We start from the raw sequence: 20,928 nt of genomic DNA, 5'->3' as shown, positions 1-20,928 counted from the left end.
TGCCAGCCCGCGTTGCCGCGAACGGACTTCTGGGGACGAAGCCGACCCGGGAGGAAGGCGGGAAAGCGGGGCGAGAAGAGGGACGGAGGCAATTTGGGGAAAGAGGAGACGACGAGGCATGCACACGAGATCCCCATCCCCTCCCACCCCCCACCCCCGGGGGACAGAGGATGAGCTGCTCGGACTCCGCTCACCCCTCGCAGTCGGCAAAGGGCCCGGCTGATTTTGGGTGCCGGACCTGCCCAGTTCTTACTTAAGCAAGTCCTTGGCTTCCGTGGAGAGGCGGGCCAGGCCGGCCGTGGGAGTGGGGAGGGCGGCCAGATGCGGAGGCGGGGGCACCTGGCAGATGCTGCAGGGGCAAGGCAGGCCGGCCCAGTGCTGGAAGCCCCCTCCGCCGCCCCCGCCGCCCCCTCCGGTGAGCTGAAGGGCGGGCGGGGCAGGCGGCGTCTTGAGCAAGGAATGGGGCGGCCGCAGCGCGCCGAGGCCGGGCAGGGAAGCGCTGCTGGGAGGCGCCAGGGCGGCGCCCAGGATGGGGTGAACGGCGCCGGCGGCGTGGCCCGGGTGGCCGGCGGCGTGGGCCACAGTCCCGCAGTGGAAAGCCGCGTGGTGGCCGCCGTAAATCTCCCCCACCAGCCTCTTCATCTCTTCCAGCGAGCTGGTGAGCATCAGGATGTAGTTGCGGGCCAGGAGGAGCGTGGCGATCTTGGAGAGCTTCCGCACCGACGGCCCGTGGGCGTAGGGCATCACCTCGCGGAGCCCGTCCATGGCCAGGTTGAGGTCGTGCATGCGCTTCCTCTCCCGCCCGTTGATCTTCAGCCGCAGCTGCTGGAGGTCCTGCTCCGAGAGCTGCTTCTTGATTTTGTACTTGCTGCTCTCGCCCGCCGAGCCCTTGGCGCCGCCCCGGGAAAGGCTCTCGCCCGAGCCCTTCTGGCCCACTTCGTTCTGGGTGGAAGACACCGAATGGTGGTGATGGTGGTGGTGATGGTGATGGTCCCTCAGGTACATCTCTTCCATGTCCGGAGAGGAAGCTCTGCTGGAGACGGAGCTGGAGTCAGAATTCATGGTCTGGGCTGGGAAGGCGGGAAGGCTGGGGCGGGAGAGGCTTCCCTGCTCGGGGAAGGAGAAGAGGCACCCAAGGCAGCCGCCGCACTGTACTCAACGCCTCTGGCCAGGAAAGAGGAGTCCGAAAAGGGGGCCGGCCGGCCAGGGATCCTGCAGCCCTCCCTCTCCCTCTCCCTCTCCGGGAGACCCGACCGACGGCCGGACGCGCCTGGGCTCGATCTAAGCTAGCCACCGAAAGGCGAGGGGCTTTTATAGGGTTGCGAGCAGTCGGGAGACAAAAGGAGTCCTCCTCTGGCGGAGGGGGCTCCTTGCGATGACGCGCCGTTCTTTGGGGCGGTGCTCCTCGGGTTTATCCAGGACCCCCATTCGCGGGCATTGTGGGGGCCGCCCCGGGTCCCCCTCCGCCGCTGCCCCGCGGGACTCGCGGAAGCCCCGCCTCCCCCCCCCCGCCCGAGATTGACAGTCCAGAGCTTCGCCCGCTCTCCTGCTTCCCCGACGCCGGTGGGAGATGCTTTGATGTCCATCCCTCGGGCGAATTGGACCCGTCTGGGTTTCGGAAAGGGAATCCGGGAGGCCGAAGCCTGGGCAGAAAGGCGCCCTCCTCCCCCCCCCCAAAGGAACGGTGTTCAGCTTCGCCAGCTGGATTCGGACAATTCTGCGGATCTGGCCACTGGCCGAAACTGCTGGAGGCTTCCATCTGGCTCGCTTGTCTTCGGCAACTTCGCTTCGGAGAAAACGCCGCTGAGTTGTTAAGAAGACCCGCTTGCTTAGGAGGGACGCGCAAGAGACTTTTGCGCTGGCAAAATTCCCTTCCAAGGCCTTGGGCATCCCAGAAAAGATCCTGAGAGATTTTGGGGAGTCCGATTCCATCTCCCAAAACCCCAGCTAGATTTGCTGAAAGGTAAAACGGATGCTGCTATCAATGATGCGAGACTGGTCCTTTTTTTTTTCTTTTTCCTTTTTTTTTCTTTTTTTGTCTTATGGCCTTTATCTCACTAAATAGCCTTGAGAATTCTTAGGGATTGAAGCCCTTGTCTCGATTCGCTCCGGTCGGAGTAGCACAAGCGCTTTTCCGTTGAACCGAACGAAGTCGCCTCCGGGGATTCCCAACGCAGGCGGGCTTAAAAAGCAATTATTTGTAGCAGATCAACGGTTTAAATAATAATAATAATAAAAACAGGATTGCTTGGGTTGGACAATATTAGAAGGTAGGCCGTTTTTCTTGAATAACTCCTTTTCGCAGAATTTTCTTTCCTCCCCCCCATCTGTCTCCCATGTTCTACCGCTAAATTTAACCAGCTTTTTCCAAAGCCTCTTTCTACCATATGCTACGCGTGCCCCTCCCTTGTGTTATCGGGAAGCGATAAATAAAGGCGTGAACTGGCCGTTGTGGGAGGAGAGGAGAGGAAAGGACAGCAGCTGCATTTCCCGAAGTTGATTTTTTTTTTAAAAAAAAACGTTTCTGGGTGGGATACTTTTTTAAGTAGCCAGTTTCCTCCCATTCCATTGGAAATTTTCTAGGTGGGAATTTCTTTGCATCTTTCTTGATCTACGCCCTGCCTTTTTTTTTTTTTAAACCCGGTCTCTGAAAAGGAACGGATAATCCCCTCCTTTCTCGTTAGGATGTTAAGCAAAACCTCGACAGTTCCATATTTCAAGCTAGCGCGATCAGTGGATTCCGGCAGAATTACTTCGGCCACGTTCGCGAGCTCACTTACTTTGGAAGTCAGTTCATTTGAACTCGTGTTAAAATGATGTTTGGGGCGACGCGTCCAGGACTGCGCAGTTCCGTGTGTCGAGGCGCGCACGCCTTAATGACTCAGGAGTAAGACGCTGTTGACCGAGGAACGATTCGTTTTCAAATAAATGTGTTTTCGGATCAGTGAACAAGCGTGAGAAAAACCGTCGGAGAGCAAATGTTTCAGCGTCCTCCCCTCGCTTGTTTCCTAAATGGCCGGTGGCAAAATGGTTTCTTCCATTGGGTGAAATACGAATCAATTCTACAAGAAGGGAGTGCTCTTTGGGCAAGATTATGTATATACAGATGCATGGACGCCTTGCTCAAGTGGGGGAAAAAAAAAACTCACTTCGTCAAAGGCGGCAATATTTTACCCCGCTTAGCGATTTCGCCTCTCTTTTGCCTAAAAATTGATACTGCAGTTTCAAAACACAGAGTCATCCGGTTCTAAACGCGTTTCCTCGAAAGTTAATCCATTGGTTCTAAGTTGCTTACATCCCAACTCTTGGTCTACTATTGTTATCGGGACGTGCCTACTAAACCCCTTGTTTAACCGCCCGATATTTTGACTTTCCACTAAAAAAGATGCAAAGTTGAACTGGGACACTAAAACTCCTTCCGAATAAACTAGGTTACTCGTTCAACTTAGTCCTATGCAGGTTTATTTGAAAATACACCCTCTTGGGCACTAAAACTCCTTCCGAATAAACTAGGTTACTCTTTCAACTTAGTCCCATGCAGGTTTATTTGAAAATACACCCACTTGGGCACTAAAACTCCTTCCGAATAAACTAGGTTACTCGTTCAACTTAGTCCTATGCAGGTTTATTTGAAAATACACCCTCTTGGGCACTAAAACTCCTTCCGAATAAACTAGGTTACTCTTTCAACTTAGTCCCATGCAGGTTTATTTGAAAATACACCCACTTGGGCACTAAAACTCCTTCCGAATAAACTAGGTTACTCTTTCAACTTAGTCCCATGCAGGTTTATTTGAAAATACACCCTCTTGGGTGAATTCGAATTAGGTTTAACAAGCTAGGTTAAATCCTAGCTTGTGATAAATCTGACCATCAAGTTAAAATCATAATATATTGGGGGGCGAGGGGAGAGAGAAATCTAATCAAATGCTGTGTTTTTAGCAGGTTCTATGAACACAGTCAATGTCTTTGATGGTGCATTTGCTGCCCAAGGAGGATGGGCAGAATTGAAGGTCTAGTCATGGGAGTAATGCAGGACTTTAGGCTTTATCATAGCAGTGTCCCCAAGCAACCGCTGGGGAGAAGTGAGGCTATCCAGAGAGTAGCGGGGGACGCAGCCTGAGGCTCTGCGCTCAGATCGTGATCACACAAAACTGCTTAACCAGATCAGTTAAAGAGTTAGCAGGTCTACATTAGGCTGAACTTGCAAGGTGTTAACCCCAAGGTGGTTTTCCCAGATGGTGCACGTAGTGAAAGGCAGGCCATTCAGTTAATTTATCTTGGCTAAACAAATAATTCCCTCAACACTGTGAAACTATTTACTAAGTCTGCACTACTATTAATCTTCTCATCGTTCCCACCACCCATCTCCTTCCACTTATGACTGTAGAACTGTAACTTTGTTGCTTGTATCCTTATGACTTACATTGATATTGTTTCCTGATTGCTTATCTGTACCCTATGACTATCATTAAGTGTTGTGCCTTATGATTCTTGTTGAAGGTATTTTCTTTTTTATGTACACTGAGAGTATATGCACCAAGACAAATTCCTTGTGTTCCAATCACACTTGGCCAATAAAAAGTTCTATTCTATTCCACTTTAACTTGGCAATCAGGCTAGAAGTGTCTTATGAACATCAGGATTCGTCATCTGAGTCAGATGGGCCAGGACCAGTGAAGATGGGGGCTCCAGAGTTGAGCTTTGCTTGATTGAAGGAGGATCTCAGGTATTCTTTTTTTTAAAATTTTAAAATTTGATTTATATGCCGCCCTTCTCCGGAGACTCAGGGCGGCTTACAGTGCGTTAAGCAATAGCCTTCATACTTTTGTATATTTATACAAAGTCAGCTTATTGCCCCCACAAACTGGGTCCTCAATTTACCTACCTTAGAAAGAATGGAAGGCTGAGTCAACCTTGAGCCTGGTGAGATTCGAACTTACAGTAATTGCAGACAGCTGGTGTTAATCACAATGCTTTTTAGTCTGCTGAGCCACCAGGCACCAGGCCTCTTATCTTGCAGATATTTTTAGGAGTGGAAACTTAGCATCCAGCCTGGAGATATTTGCTAACCACCTGCAAAGATCTTTCTCTAGCACTTCTGCCTGGACTTCCTTTCAGCTGCACTCTTATGTCTGGATCCTAGGAACCCACGAATTTGGGATGAATTGAGGGAAGGAAAAAGCGCAGGAAAGATGCCCCTTAGTTTAGAGCGCAGCACGTTGAATGCACAGGGGCTCCGCTGATTGAACAGACTTGCGCACTGAAACCTTAGATGTCTCCTAGTGGTTGCACGGTTGCTGAAGGCAGGAAGAAGGTGCTAATTAATGCCAGTTTCCGAAAACAGGAAAATACACACAGGCTCACAGCCCAGTCGAACTGGACTTCCGGTCAGCTCCATGCTGCGGGTTTGGTGCCAACAATATGAAGGGGCTTTTGGCCATTGTCTCTAGCCCGCGATCCTAGAATTCCCTGGTGGTCCCCCCCACCATTCAGTTTAATCAGGCCAGACTTTGATTAGGTTCTGTGACCACACAACTTCTTAGCAACCCTCCCATTTCCCGGTTGACAACTCAGTTTTGCACTGAGACACCAGTGGAGTTGTCTACTGACAACTGGCAACACGATAAAAACTCGCTTTGGGGGGGGAAAAAAAAAACCCAAGGATGGTGGGAATTTTTTATCAGGTTGTAAACAAGATCGGAGAAGTTCGTTCGATTTAGGGAATGACTAACCCGATCGGCCCGCGAATTGCAAACCAGGACATCAATGCTGGTAGTAGGAGGGGAGGGGGGGGGAACCGCGCCTAGATCTTATTCAGGGCTTGCAATTCAGGAGAGTCTTGAAGGGAGGCGGGGAGGGAAGAGCTGGGGCGCTGGTCCTGTCGACGAGGACCGAGCTTGTAAAGGAGGCTTAGAATTCCTAGCGACGGCGATCCTAAAGGTTTGGAAGAAGCTGGCTCTGGAGCGAGTTGGTTCAGTGTCGAGCACGCAGGCCAGAAGGGAACGAGGCTTCTTTACTTGGCTTGGAGGCAATTTCTAGGCTTCTTGAGGTTCTTAAATCCCCCCATCCCTGCTTCCCCTCTCTTTACCTGCAAGGTGTTCAGAAGAGAATACAAACGGGAGGTCTGGAGAGACAGCCCCTAACCGTGCGTGGCCAGTAGTCTTCTGCAGCGATTTCCTTAAACCGAAAGATTCTTTTCTCCCTTAGTTTGAGCCTGGATAGCTCAGCAGACTAATGCATTGTAATTTAACTCCAGCTGTCTGCAATTACTGCAGGTTCGAATCCTACCAGGCTCAAGGTCGACTCAGCCTTCCATCCTTTCTAAGGTAGGTGAAATGAGGGCAATAAGATGACTTTGTATAAATATACAAAAGTATGAAGGCTATTGCTTAACGCAGTGTAAGCCGCCCTGAGTCTCCGGAGAAGGGCGGCATATAAATCAATTTTTTTTAAAAATGAAGGGAATGAAGTCAGTCCTTCATTTGGTTCAGGATCTTGACCGCTTGAAGAAGGAAACAGGAGAGGATAATTTATCCAACCCAATGGTTGCCCAACGAAACCATGGCTTTCCTTTCTTTTTTCCCTTCTGGCTAGAGAAACCAGGCGTCCTGGCTAAAAAAAACAGGCTGGGAGGGGACAAGGGGGACAACGACCGAGGAGAGATAGGTAACTGTCTCTCCCTCTTCAAGCTAGTTTAGTGGAAGAATCTGACATTAGGCCTTCAGGATGAGCCCCTGAGCTCCTGCTTCAGCCTGAGCAACTTATTAATAAGCCTTGGTAGAACAGTGGTTTAAAGCACCCTGTTATTAACACAGCTGCCTGCAATTACTGCAGGTTCGAATCCTACCAGGCTCAAGGTTGACTCAGCCTTCCATCCTTTCTAAGGTAGGTTAAATGAGGACCCAGTTTGTGGGGGCAATAAGTTGACTTTGTATAAATATACAAAAGTATGAAGGCTATTGCTTAACGCAGTGTAAGCCGCCCTGAGTCTCCGGAGAAGGGCGGCATATAAATCAAATTTAAAAAAAAAAATATTCCAGTAAGTCATTGAACAAAGTAGTGAGGTCCACTGATTGGAGCATTGGTGGACTACATTGTAGCAGTTCTGTCTTCCCTTTGTGACATGCGCACATTCTCCTCCCCAGCAACCCATCCATTTACACAAACAAACAAACAAATCGAAAATGACTTATCAGAATTCAAGCTAGATTCACAATTTCGGAAGAGATTTACCATGCTAGGTACTGATGAAAATGTTCCCTTTTCCCCTGTTTGCATTCCGAAGCCAAAAAAACCTCCCTATGGTCCCACTGTGAATGAATTAAAAATGGCAGGCTAGAGTGCGGCAGTGGGAGCAGGTTGGATTCGGGGTTTCAATAGACCCTCTTTGATTGTCCCAGGTTTAGGATCGCATTGTGCAGCACCCATGTCTTCCCCTCTTCCTCTGTTTTTACACTCTGCTTAATTGTCTTCAAGATTGGCACAGTTATAATTTGCCACTTTTCTCCCAGCACTTGGTTTCCTGAGTTTCTTTCATATCTGTCTCCTCCCTTTTTGTGACACCAACTTTTTTTTCTGGGTTTCTAAAAAAAAAAAAAAAAAGGAAGGTTTCACAGTTTTTATTTGGTAAAAAAAGAGAGGGTGTTTTCCACCACTTTACATCAGTATTCTGATGTAATTTTACCTTAAAATGCAGCTATCCAACCATTCCTCATTGAACTATCCAGAGATAACAGTCCCTGTTGCTTATTTGCCAGTTTCCCTATTTTTGTCAATTTCAATTACTTTCTGTGGAGGGAAAAGAATGGTTTCTCAAAAGTTGCTCCATTTTAGATTCTAGGACTAGCTAGTTGCACAATCAGGATGGTTCTTCCTCCCTTCTGTTTGGGCCTATCTCCCTTCTTTATTTCTTATCACTTTAACTTCTTATTACTTTAAAGCCGAAGGTGTCATTTCCCCGAAAGGGAACAAATAGCTTAAAGAAGATAGGATAGAATAGAATAGATTTTTTTTATTGGCCAAGTGTGATTGGACACACAAGGAATTTGTCTTGGTTCATACGCTCTCAGTGTACATAAAAGAAAAGATGCATTCGTCAAGAATCATAAGGTACAACACTTAATGATAGTCATAGGGAACAAAATAGGCAATCAGGAAACAATATCAATATAAATCCTAAGGATACAAGCAACAAAGTTACAGTCATACAGTCATAAGTAGAAGAAGATAGACAAATTTATCCTGCTGTGTCACCCGGATGAATAGTTGCTGAAGGAAGTGCAGTGAAGCCAGGAGGAAAAAAACAAAAAACCTCCAATCAGTTAATGTGCTTATAATGCTTGGCATGTTCACAAATTAGGGCATGCCATTTGGCTGTGGCTTGAAACAGAGGCAATAAAGGCAGGTTCAAGATTGACAGTGAGGACAGCAAATTGGATGCTGGCATTGTTTTGTAGCTGGATGGAGAGTGCTTGACTTCAGTAATGGAGAAGGGCCTTTGATTAGAGGGAGGGAGAGGGAGAGGGAGGGAGGGAGGGGGCGGGGGAGAGAGAGGGAAGTGAGCAGATGTATATTCTCATTAAAGACACCCAGATTGTAGCTCTGTATTCTGCCAGTCTGAACCTAGGGAGCACCAGGGTTTTCTGTTGTTGTTGGTTTTGTTTTTGTAGAAAAGGACTATCTATATTTCACACCAGAAGATAGATAGATAGATAGATAGATTTATTGATTTATTTATTTATTTATTTATTTATTTATTTATTTATTTATTTATTTATTTATTTATTTATTTATCCAATTTATATGCTGCCCTTCTCCAGAGACTCAGGGCTGCTTACAATGCATTATAGCAATAGCCTGCATACTTTTTTATATATACCTTCTTATTAGGGCTTTGGGGGCCCCCCACAAGCAGTGTTGTTCTATACAAAGTTGGCTTATTGCCCCCACAATCCGGGTCCTCAATTTACCTACCTCGAAAGGATGGAAGGCTGAGTCAACCTTGGGCCTGGTGAGATTCGAACTTGCACTAATTGCAGGCAGCTGGCAGCTAAGCACTAGCACTTAACAGCACTTTAGTCCGCTGCATCACCGAGGCTCTTTGAGACCCAAAGGAGCAGCTTGAAGTCTGTATATCCCAGGCTCTGGCCATCCTCTGATGGGGCCAGCCTTCCATTCTCCTTGTGGAGCGGTTGGGGGAGGCTCACCTGTCTGCCCTCTCTCATCCTCCCAAGGCTGAATGGCCACTCTGCACCACCGCCTGCTAAATAAGCAACCCTGCTTGAGTGAAAGCTAACTTGGGTTTCCACCTATAGGTACTTTACCCAGAAATCGTGGCTACCACACCCCTAAGGATTAAGCCTAGAATTAGCACTACTGCAGAAATCTCGGGGAAAGGCTTTGTTAATGGTTTTTTTTTTTTTTTAAATATGGTCAGGTTGATTAGAAGGAACCTCTTGGACCCTATCAAATAAATAAATAAATAAATAAATAAATAAATAAATAAATAAATAAATAAATAAATAAATACATACATACATACATACATACATACATACATACATACATACATAAATAAATAAAGTGTTAGACTGAGGTCAAAATAATTTCCTTAACCCAAAATCAGGGCCTGGTGGCTCAGCAGACTGATAGCATTGTGATTAACACCAGCTGTCTGCAATTACTGTAAGTTCGAATCTCGCCAAGGCTCAAGGTTGACTCAGCCTTCCATCCTTTCTAAGGTAGGTAAAATGAGGACCCAGTTTGTGGGGGCAATAAGCTGACTTCGTATAAAATATACAAAAGTATGACGCCCCGAGTTTCCCGAGAAGGGCGGCATATAAATCAAATTTAAAAAAAAATAATTAAAAAAATCAAAAGGAGTGAACTTTAAACCTCTGACCCTCCAGGCGGTAGATCGTTTTGCAGGAGCCCCCCACCCCCACCCCCTCAAACAAACCTCAACAGATCGCCCGAAAAGAAATCAGCAGGACAGAGTGGGGAGGCAGGGACGCCTCAATCTTTTGGTGCTGCCTTGCTTAAGATCAATTTCTTCATTGCCCTTTCGGGACCAGGAAAGGGTAAGAAAGCGAGGGAGTGAAAGGTGAATCCTTGTTCCGTCAGAAAGACTCTATTGAACTCAATAGGATTGCCCCCCCCACTCTCTCCCCCCCCCCCCAGGCTTGCATTGTCGGTCCTCAGACTACGACAGGATATCAGCCGATCCCAAATGCCCGGGATCTCTCCTCTGCGCCCCCCCTTTTTTTTTCTCCTGCAGAAAGTCAGCAAGTCTTCACACACACACAACCTCCCCGATCGTGGGCTGTTTGGCTTGGGAAGCCTTAGACGCGTTACTTTCCTCCCGCGTTTCCCCGTTTTGCCAGACTCTGCGGGACAACCCGGCAATATTGGCGCCTGCTTTGAAAACTAGCTTCGTTCTAGAATGCAGAATTTAGCAGGCTACTTTTGCTGCCTGCAGGCTGCCTGCAATTTGGCAGTTCCAAATCTCACCAGGCTCAAGGTTGACTCAGCCTTCCACCCTTCCGAAGTGGGTAAAATGAGGGACCCAGATTGTTGGGCGGGGGGGGGGGGGGCGCGATAGGCTGACTCTGTAAACCGCTTTAGTCAGGGCTGCAAAAGCCACTGTGAAGCGGTATATAAGTCTAAGTGCTATGCTACTGTTATTACTTTTGTCAGGGGTCCCACCTATCGAGCCGTCCGAAAAGCAGAGTTCCGGAGCCCCGGAGAAAGCGCTCCCACCGCAGACTTTCTGCCTTCGAGGGAGCGCTTGGCTCTGCCCTCGCAGCTCATTCGTGGCGGTGGGTTTCTCGGTCCAAAGATTGCCCATAGCAGCGGAATCTGAGTATGTCTGTGTGAGAGAGAGAGAGAAGGGGGGGGAGGGGAGAGAGGGAGAGAGAGAATGAATGAATGAATGAATGAATGAATGAATGAATGAATGAATGAATGAATGAATGAGTGAGTGAGTGTGTGAGTGAATGAATGAATATTGGTCCCGATTCGAGTTCAGCGCGAACCAGAACTAACCATGCAGGTCATTGATGGCACTGCTCGTGGAGATCGGCGACTGGCCTTGCAGAAGGAGCTCTGGTTTCCAAGGAGGAACTAGCTCCGTTTTTCTCAAGGCTTCGGGGCTCAGAAAGGGTCACCCCACCACCACCACCACCACACAAGCCCTCCCTCCCGCTCGATGTGCAGCCTTCCCCTCTGTTTACCAAGACAGGCGAGCTGGAGAGGCGTCGGTCTGGATCCTGGGCTTTTTAGGAAGGGAGCGTTTGCAGTAGAGAGCCAGTAGGCGGGATGATGATCTTCTTCTTCTTCTTCTTCTTCTTCTTCTTCTTCTTCTTCTTCTTCTTCTTCTTCTTCTTCTTCTTCTTCTTCTTCTTCTTCTTCTTCTTCTTCTTCTTCTTCTTCTTCTTCTTCTTCTTCTTCTTCTCCTTCTCCTCCTCCTCCTCCTCCTCCTCCCTCCCCCTCCTCCTCCTCCTCCTCCTCCTCCTCCTCACTTCTTCTTCTTCTTCTTCTTCTTCTTCTTCTTCTTCTTCTTCTTCTTCTTCTTCTTCTTCTTCTTCTTCTTCTTCTTCTTCTTCTTCTTCCTTCTTCCTTCTTCCTCCTCCTTCCTCCTTCCTCCTTCCTCTTTCTTCTTCCTTCTTCCTTCTTCCTTCTTCCTTCTTGTCAGTGGCCTGCCAGCATAAGGCCTACGGGGGCCGGTACCAACTAAAACTCGCCTCGCAGGGCTTACCCCCCTGCAGCAAGTGAGGGAATCTGTGGAGGCCTTCCTGTGATGCCCCTCCCCACTTACCTGCGGGTAAGATGCAGCTGACACGAAGTGGAAGAGAACTGGGAAGGAAGCTGAACCGACCGCCCTGCTCTTGGCACTAAATCTCGCTGTTGAACCCGGTTTAATCCTAAAACTGGGCTGAGATGCATTTTTAGGCCAGCTGATTTAAGTTTCCCTGTGAGGGAAAAATGGAGGAGAACAGGTTTTTTTTTTTTTTTTTTTTTTTTTTACTTTTAGAGAAAATCAGTGGCCGATTCTATGGGACACAAAGAAAGAGGAGGAGATTTTGCAATCAAATGCACTGACTGTAGATTATGTGAACATTGAACAGCAGAAGCACAGAATAATTTAGGCCTTATTAAATGATGCTAAGCATGAAGTTTGATATGATACAGAGTTTTGGATGGAAATGTATACATGCTGTCCATCCATTGTAGATTTTGTATTCAAACACACACATACACAAAATATATGTATATACATACACACACACTGTACTCCCCCCCCCTAAATATATATGTATATATATACAGTATACTTACACACACAAACACACATATGGAGGGCAGTGCCTAAAGGAAATCATATGGTCCAGGTACAATTAAGCACTTTATTTCTTATTGTGAAATCAGCAAGTGTAACACAAAAATCTCTCTATGAATTTGATTGATATGTGAAATACAACTGGAGGTGTGATCGTGTCTCATAGGTTTCTGTACAAACCTGTATAACTGTAGTGTGAATGAGGAACCATCTACTACTATATGTCTTATTAATGTTTATGCCCTTTGGTCTAGAATGCTAATTCTAATTTTAGTTGGTTTTCTGAATGCCTAAAACTTAAGGAATAATAAAGCATATTGTCTATATTTTCAAACCATTCAACAATGAGAAGACAAAGGAAGTGAAAGGGAAAGGTCACATTTTAGATGAATTTTCAAAGCTAAAATCATAATATGAAATAGTATCATATACAGTAAATCTATGTATACTTAGAAGTAAAGTCCGTGTTCAGTTGGACTTACTCTCAAGAAAATGTACATAGAAGTGAGCAGCCTTAAACTGCAGACATTTTCCTAATGGAATGCTTTTCATTAATATTAGCTGGCTTGGCAACCATTTATAAGACATATGTATGATTTATTAAATCAGTAAATGTTGTTTATGTCAATAACATTTATTGAGCCATGTAATAAAATATGGGACCAAAGCCTAAATTTACAAGTAGGCAATCAATTTCTTAAGCCATGTCATCCACTGTTGCTTTTTGTTCAACATTCAATCATTGTAAACAAGGGTGACTGCAAGATTCTACATGATAATATATTTGATTTACAAATTTTGATAAATACATGGTCATGAAATACCTTCTGTAGATTTCACTGTTTCCTATAACTATCTTTTAGCTCATAGGCCAATATACACTACTTCTTTTTCCATTTATCAGTGTGGTAGAGTGAAGATTTCTAAAATAATAAAAAAAATCCATTAGAACATAATATATGTTGTATTTGTGAATTAATTAGCTGATCAGGTAGGCATGTTTACAGTATCTAATACACACTTAGGAAATCAAGTTACTCTAACAAAATGGGAACCTGCCGTTTTCATATCAGGCAATCTAGGAACTCAGTGAAAATGCCCTTTGTAATCATTATAATTCAGTGGAAAATAAACACTGGATTTTACTGGTTTTTAAATAAAATTCCATTGTTCGGATGAGCAAGATCGGATCCAAAAATTCTGGAAACAACAACAAGAGTTAGGAGACATTATCTGTAACACATAAGCTTGTTCTTTAAAAATCACAACTGGGTTTTTCATTTACTTTTGGACCTTGATTTTTGGCATTTGTAACAATTTTAGCTTGATGAAAAGCAAAAATTGTGTCTGGTGAAAACGGAAGAGACTCCAGATATATTCAGTCCCTGAATAACAAAAGTTTCTCAAGTGCTAATTATGAACATATATGGGAAATGTAATTTGGTGGCAGAAGTGGAAGTTTAATGATGCATAAACAGCATGGCTGGTTAGGACCACAAGATTCATGACAGGGTTTTAAGAATGAAGCACATGAACTTCTATTGACAGTAATTGCTAATTTGACTTTCGTTACACTCACAGATTATAGTCAAATAGTAAGTCTCTAATGTTAACTCCTGTGTTGTTTTTCAACACATGTAAATATAGGTTACTTTCTGTCATAAAAAGGACACAATTTGAATTAACAGAGTCAGGATAGGACTCTGCTTCTTAATAAATGCAAATAAAAGTTTGTGCTTTCTTATAATATATACTGCTCAAAAAAAATAAAGGGAACACAAGCAGAAGACATCCGAGATCTGAATGAATGAAATAGCCTTATTAAATATTTTGTTCGTTACATACAGTAGTTTTGTGTTCCCTTTAGTTGTTTGAGCAGTGTATATCTGGGCTGTCAAACTTTGGAGAATCTACACTTCATCTTGCTATCCTGCTTTTTTTCAGATATATAGGATAAAAATTCCTAATGTACCCAAGGTGGTATAAGAAGAGTTAAAACAAATTGGCTCAAGTTAGGAAAGTAGATGGAAGACTAATAAAGCTATCTTTAGAAGAGACTATTTGAAGCTCAGGGTTACAACAATGTGGGGTTCTTTATGCTCTCTGAATATGGTGGTTTTCTTGCAGATGTTTTATTACCAAACTAGGTAACATCACTAGTGCACTGATGAAGATACCTAGTTTGGTAATGAAACATCTGCAAGAAAAAAACCCACCAAGCTCAAAGAACCAAAGATCCTATCTTTGTCTTATTTCTCCTCAATTTCCTCCTTATGTGTGATGCAGTATTATGACAGCAGACTAGGCAGTTGCTTACATTACAGTGCTTGCAAATCTGTATGGAAAGAGCCCGTTCAGTTAAAAAGGTGACCATCATTCAAAGGAAGTAGCACTATTTTTAGGTCAAGAATATAAAATAGCTCTACTCACAGTAGCCATTCTTCCTCTCCTGCCATCAGAGACAATGAAACATTTCAAGATTTAAACATTATCATTATTTGTTCCACAGGAAGATATAGCATTAGTTACCTGCAGTGTGGCTTGGTTTAATCTCAAAAAGAAGGGCCTGGTGGCTCAGCAGACTGATAGCATTGTGATTAACACCAGCTGTCTGCAATTACTGTAAGTTCGAATCTCACCAGGCTCAAGGTTGACTCAGCCTTCCATCCTTTCTAAGGTAGGTAAAATGAGGACCCAGATTGTGGGGGCAATAAGCTGACTTTGTAAAAATATACAAAAGAATGAAGGCTATTGCTTAACGCATTGTAAGCCGCCTGAGTCTCCGGAGAAGGGTGGCATATAAATCAAATTTTAAAAAAATGCTTTATAGTATATGATATTCTAAAGAAGCAACTCCCATAAGCAAGGAGAAGATTTCATCCATGACTAGGAGCATCTTATTCGTTGCATATCATCTGACGGAGCTGAGTTGCTTCACAGAACAACTTCAAAAAGTTGAATTAAAATGATGCTCAATTAGAAGTCCTGATGGAACATCTCTTGGAATGGACCACCTTTTTCAGCAAGAGACATTTTGCAAGGGTCAGTACTTGCCATCTCACTGCAGTCGGATTTCATTTTCTTGTCTACAGTGGAGATGATGTCCTAGATTCAGGTAGGCCACATGCAGCATTCAGCAGCTGTTTTACATAAGCACATCAAAGCCTTCCCTTCCCTGACTGTTTAAGAAGCTATCACCTACCACTTCTCAAAATATTATACAGCTTTGTGGGGTCTGGGAAGAACATATAAGAAGAGCCTTGGTGGTGCAGCAGACTAAAGTGCTATTAAGTAGCACCAGCTGCCTGCAATTACTGCAAGTTCGAATCTCACCAGGCTCAAGGTTGACTCAGCCTTCCATCCTTTCGAGGTAGGTAAAATGAGGACCCGGTTTGTGGGAGCAATAAGCTGACCTTGTATAAAAAAGAACACTGCTTAGGGGGCCCCGAAAACCCTACTAAGCAGGTATATACAAAAGTATGAAGGCTATTGTTTAACGCATTGTAAGCCGCCCTGAGTCTCTGGAGAAGGGCGGCATATAAATTGAATCAATAGTAATATAATAATAATAATATATATAAAATAGTAGCAATTTAGCTCACCAGTGATGTGTGTATCAACAAAGGAGGAAGCACACAAATGGCATCTTATAAGGAGCCAACACTGCAAAGATCTATATCTGCTACTGTAAATCCCAAAATAGCAGTTTTTGTGTTTGTTTTTTTTTTAATTTATATGCCGCGTTCTCCGGAGACTCAGGGCGGCTTACAATGTGCTCAGCAATAGCCTTCATCCTTTTGTATATTTATACAAAGTCAGCTAATTGCCCCCACAACTGGGTCCTCAATTTACCTACCTTAGAAAGGATGGAAGGCTGAGTCAACCTTGAGCCTTGGCGAGATTCGAACCTGCAGTAATTGCAGGCAGCTGGTCTTAATAACCAGCTTAATAACAGGGTGCCTTAGACCACTGTACTACCAAGGCTCTAATAGCAGTTCCAGACTATCTGACAAGATTCAGAAGATCTTCTTACCATATCAAATCTTTCCCTTTGCAGATTTGATGGACTATATACCATGTTTCCCTGAAAATAAGACCCAGTCTTATTTTCTTTTTGGTTCCAAAATAAGCACCAGGTCTTATTTTCAGGGGATGCCTTACCTGCTTACCTTAGGACTACTGCAGCCACACCTCCCATGCTCTGACACCTGTTGCGCCACTGCCCAAACTTCTGCAGCTGCTTGTGGCCAGATGCCGCGAGGCTTGTTGTGCCAGTGCTGTTGCTTGCGGCAGGAGGCTGCGTGGTGTGTTGTGCTGTTCATATGCATGAGCGGCAGCACCGGAATGATGAGCCATGTGGTGTCCTGCCATGAGTGGTGGCACTGGCTTGATGCACCATGTGGCATCCGGCCACAAGTGGCTGCAGAAGAAGTTGGGCCGCAACTCGACAGGTATCAGGAAGTGGGAGGCCTGGCTTCAGCAGTCCTAAGGTAAGTGGGAGCGGGATGCATGGGGCAGCTCCACCCCCAACCCCTTGATTTTTACGCCTGGGCCTCACCCCATCTCATACAACCAGATGGTGGGTGGGGCTTAACTAGGGCTTATTTTGGGGCAGGGGTAGTGCTTATATTAGGCACAGGCATGAAAATCAGGCTAGGGCTTGTTTTCTAGGTAGGTTGTATTTTCTGGAAAACACAATAATTCAAACTCAACTGAGATTAGATGTATTTCCCTAGTTATTCTATTCCCAACCCATCCATTCATCCATTTACAACTACACATTTCCCTTACACATTGCTCTTTTATTTTGGACTACAAATCTATTCAATCCTGTCAATAGCATTGCTGGCTATATCTGAGGAGAATTGTAGCTCAAAACATCTGGAGAGCAGTGAATTGGGGGACGAAGGTTTCTTCCTGTGACTATGGAGATTCTCAGTCATCCAGGCCATGGTGGTCCCAAAGATGCTTTTTCAAAAGGTAACTGGACTTTCTGTCTTTTTTCACTTGAAGACATTTCACTTCTCATCCAAGAAGTGGATCTTCATCTTCAGTTCTGATTGAATGGTGAGGAATGGAAAGATTTATATTCCTTGCAGTCATCTGGTCACTAGCGCTCTCTCTGAGAATCATTGAGGCTTCTTGGGATTTATCTGGGTCACCTGAATCAGAGTGGAAATGGGTGTGGAACTTTCTTGGGACTGCTGAAAGGACTGTGTTGTAGACAGGAGATAGGTGTGGTCATATCCATCCCCCCTCTATTGAGAAGAGGTGTTCAATTTTAACATATATGACCTCTTTTAACTCTCTTTCAAACCATTAGTCCTCTCTGTCCAGAATATGGACTTTGCTGTCTTCAAAAGAGTGGCCTTTGTTTTTGTACTTGGATTTTTGTCAAGCATCACCTGAAGAGTCAAGATATCCGTTGAAGATTTGTCTTTCAGTATGTTTCACTGCATCCTTTCCTGCTTTGCCAGTTGCACTGAGTGATGTAGTTTTGAAAGGATTTACGTTCACATGGATTGAATGTTATAGTGAGAAATTGGTATAATTCTTCAAATGTGAGTAGAAATGGAATATGCTTATTGTCGTGTCATGCATTATGTAAATATTCTGAAATCATTTGTCAGTTTCCTCCCTCCTCAAAATGTAGACATATTCTTAATTTAACTACTGTATTTTTCAGAGTATAAGACTCTGAAAAAGCACCTTAGTTTTTGGGGAGGAAAATAAGAAAAAAGCTGATTGGCAGGTGGATCAGCCTCCCAGAATACCCCCAATCAGCTGTTCCCAGAGATGAATTTTAGCAACAGGTTCCTTGGTTCCTTGGTTGTGAGCTCTGTGCCTTGCTTTTTTTTTTTTTTTTTGCTTTTTTTTCTGCCTCTGAAACTTCTGAAACTCTGTTTCAGAAAAAGTTTTTTCCTGCCTCTGAAAACCTCCGAAACAGAGCTTCAGAAAAAAAGCCTCTGAAGCTCTGTTTAGGGGCTTCTTTTCTGAAACTTCATTTCTGAAGCTTTTTTCAGACTCTGAAATCTCTGTTTGAGAAGCTGGTCAGGGCTACATTCGGAGTATAAGACGCACCCAGATTTTCACCCTCTTTTTTGGGGGGAAAAGGTGCATCTTTTACTCCAAAAAATACAGTAACTGATAAAACTGTTAATGTACAAAACCTTGTCTTGGTATTGGGTACCACCCCATACCAATTGGGTAGTGGTTTCCATAAACTACAATCCTGGAGTCTCTAGTTAAACTGGCTTCTAAGTCTAAGCAAACAAATAAATAAACATTCTCCTGCCCCAACTACCCATTAACCCCTCCTCTCCCTCCCTCTCTCTCTCTCTCCCTCCCTCCCTCTCTCTCACACACACATATACACATGTGCACAAATGCAGAAATACAAACACATATTTTTATATTTTATCAGTTGAAGTACACTGATTCAGTGTAATACCACCAGGGTTGCAGTGCAAGTCTTTCTGAAATTAATCATAACTCTCCCAATAATTTAATAGCTTTGTTTATTTAGTAAATCCTTTGAGTAAGTACCTGACAATAATGCATCTAATTGATGCATGGAAGAAGATGATGACCACTATTTTTTCTTTGCCTGAATAAAAAACTTTCTTTTTTTCAAAGCTACTGATCATAAAGCTTGGCAAGTTAGACTAGCAGTGTTGAAAGCCAGCTTCTAAGGAGTAATTAATTTTATTTGCTGTTCATAGATTGCTAATCCTTAGTGGCACTTGCTACTAATAGCATGAAATTAGTTTGCGTACACAAACAAAATTACTTATTCAGTGGTGTGTATTTGATTTTCTGTACTGAGGACGTGGCGATACCTGAATGCTAAATTTAACTTTTAATGAAAGGATTGCAGGAAGCAAGCCTTGAAAGACTTTTCAAACCATTAAATATACAGTGATAATTAGCCTGGAATAGGTAGTCCTTGTTGAATTTGATGGAAAAATAAGTTATTAATATACGTAAATTAGACAGTTTATTTCTAAAGGGCCATAATGATATGTAATTATCATTGATAATGCATTATTATTGCTTGTTGTAAGTGCTGTAAAATACTAACTCATATATATACATATACATATACATGTACATGTACATGTACATAAACAAACATAAACATTGTTGATTTCATACTGGCGGGCTTCTCATGGGGGTTCCAGTTTAGGAAAACACAGGACAAGTGTTTTCTCGGGATGAGAGAGCAGCAAACAAAGAGCTACAATCTCTTTTATTAGTTACCCAAATACAGCGTCATCAGAAGGCGTTATTATGGCCACACATCTCATATTACACACAAGAGATAGGGAAACAATGGTAAAGATACAAAGCAAAACCTAACTCTGGCTGCTTGGTACCAGATACTACCAGGCGAGAGGCCCATCTCTGTTATCTGATTCTAGAGGAATGTGTTTACAAAGAGATAAGAGATATTTTTACTTTGTATCCCAGGATGTTTATACAAGGAGATATCTTTACTTTGTATCCCAGGATGTTTATACAAGGAGATATCTTTACTTTTGCAGGCACGTCCTATGTTAAAAACAAAGAGAGAATGAATAGGGCCCTTCAGAGAGTATCCATATGAACCCGCTTTTCATAGTTTGATTATTTCAATGCTAAGCTCCATACAAGTGTCCAACCAGTTAAACTGGTCTATACATGTACTATGGCCACTGCATTCCCACATTTCCTCTGTTTTTGTTTTTTGCAACAGGGTTCAGCTGTGTTGTTATTATGATGTTCTCTTTATGCCTGGGAAACATGTCTATCATCATAGTAAACAAAGCAGTAATACATTGAATACTACAACATACAGAAATAAGCAAAGCAATAATCATGAGTACAGTAGACAATATGTTCTTCATCCATCTGGTTTCTGCAAATGTTTTTAGCTCACCCATCCTTTTATTATGGTGAATAAAGTTAGTGGAAAAGTGGCCAGGAGATGTCAAGCGAGGTAGGCCATCATGTTTCTGAGTTGTACATTTCCACAAATCACTCACACAAATTGTAAATCCATCCGAATCCAGACACCCAAGAAAACCACATGTCAGGAGTTTGTAACCTCTGAGTTATCTTGGAAGCCCTATCTTGCAAGTCCCGAGCACCTCCTCTGACCACACCTGATTTGTTCCTCCAGTTCCAGAAGGGCTTTGGTTTCACTTATCAGGACGTCCTTCCTATTGGAGGGAATAAAACCTTTGCACATTTGCAGAAGGGAGGGGAGACATTGGATGCAGCAACAAAGCAAAACAAGCAGTACAATTATAGATACAATATTTGGCATAATTAATTTCAACCAAGAACCATCTGGGAGCCATGACCAAAGAGCAGCCCAGATGTCAATGGCACCAGATCCATTGGATGATAAGGGATTGTTTTTTGATCAAGTTTTCCATATGTTCTATGGTGTGAGTGATGTTATACTGATAATCAGATACATAGGTACAACAACGTGAATGTATAAGGGCACAATCGCCTCCTTTAGCTAAGGCATATCGGTTTTGTAGGACTACCTCTCTGATTTCAGCCAGTTCTTTATTCATCAGCTTCAGCACCTTGATAGT

At 43.9% G+C, this 20,928-nt stretch overlaps 1 protein-coding gene across 1 annotated transcript; it reads right to left on the bottom strand.

Annotated features, from left to right (window-relative positions):
• Nucleotides 1-249: 249 nt before the first annotated feature.
• OLIG3 (oligodendrocyte transcription factor 3) lies at nucleotides 250-1,062 on the bottom strand. The gene has a single exon (XM_070952267.1). The coding sequence runs from the start codon at nucleotides 1,060-1,062 to the stop codon at nucleotides 250-252; it is 813 nt and encodes a 270-aa protein (XP_070808368.1).
• Nucleotides 1,063-20,928: the final 19,866 nt, after the last annotated feature.

Source organism: Pituophis catenifer, unplaced genomic scaffold (assembly GCF_029215685.1).
Source record: "Pituophis catenifer annectens isolate HBS135680 unplaced genomic scaffold, rPitCat1.0.hap2 SCAF_1, whole genome shotgun sequence".
Lineage (NCBI taxonomy): Eukaryota > Metazoa > Chordata > Lepidosauria > Squamata > Colubridae > Pituophis > Pituophis catenifer.
Note: the sequence above shows the minus strand (reverse complement) of the source record. Positions and strands in the feature narration are given on the sequence as shown.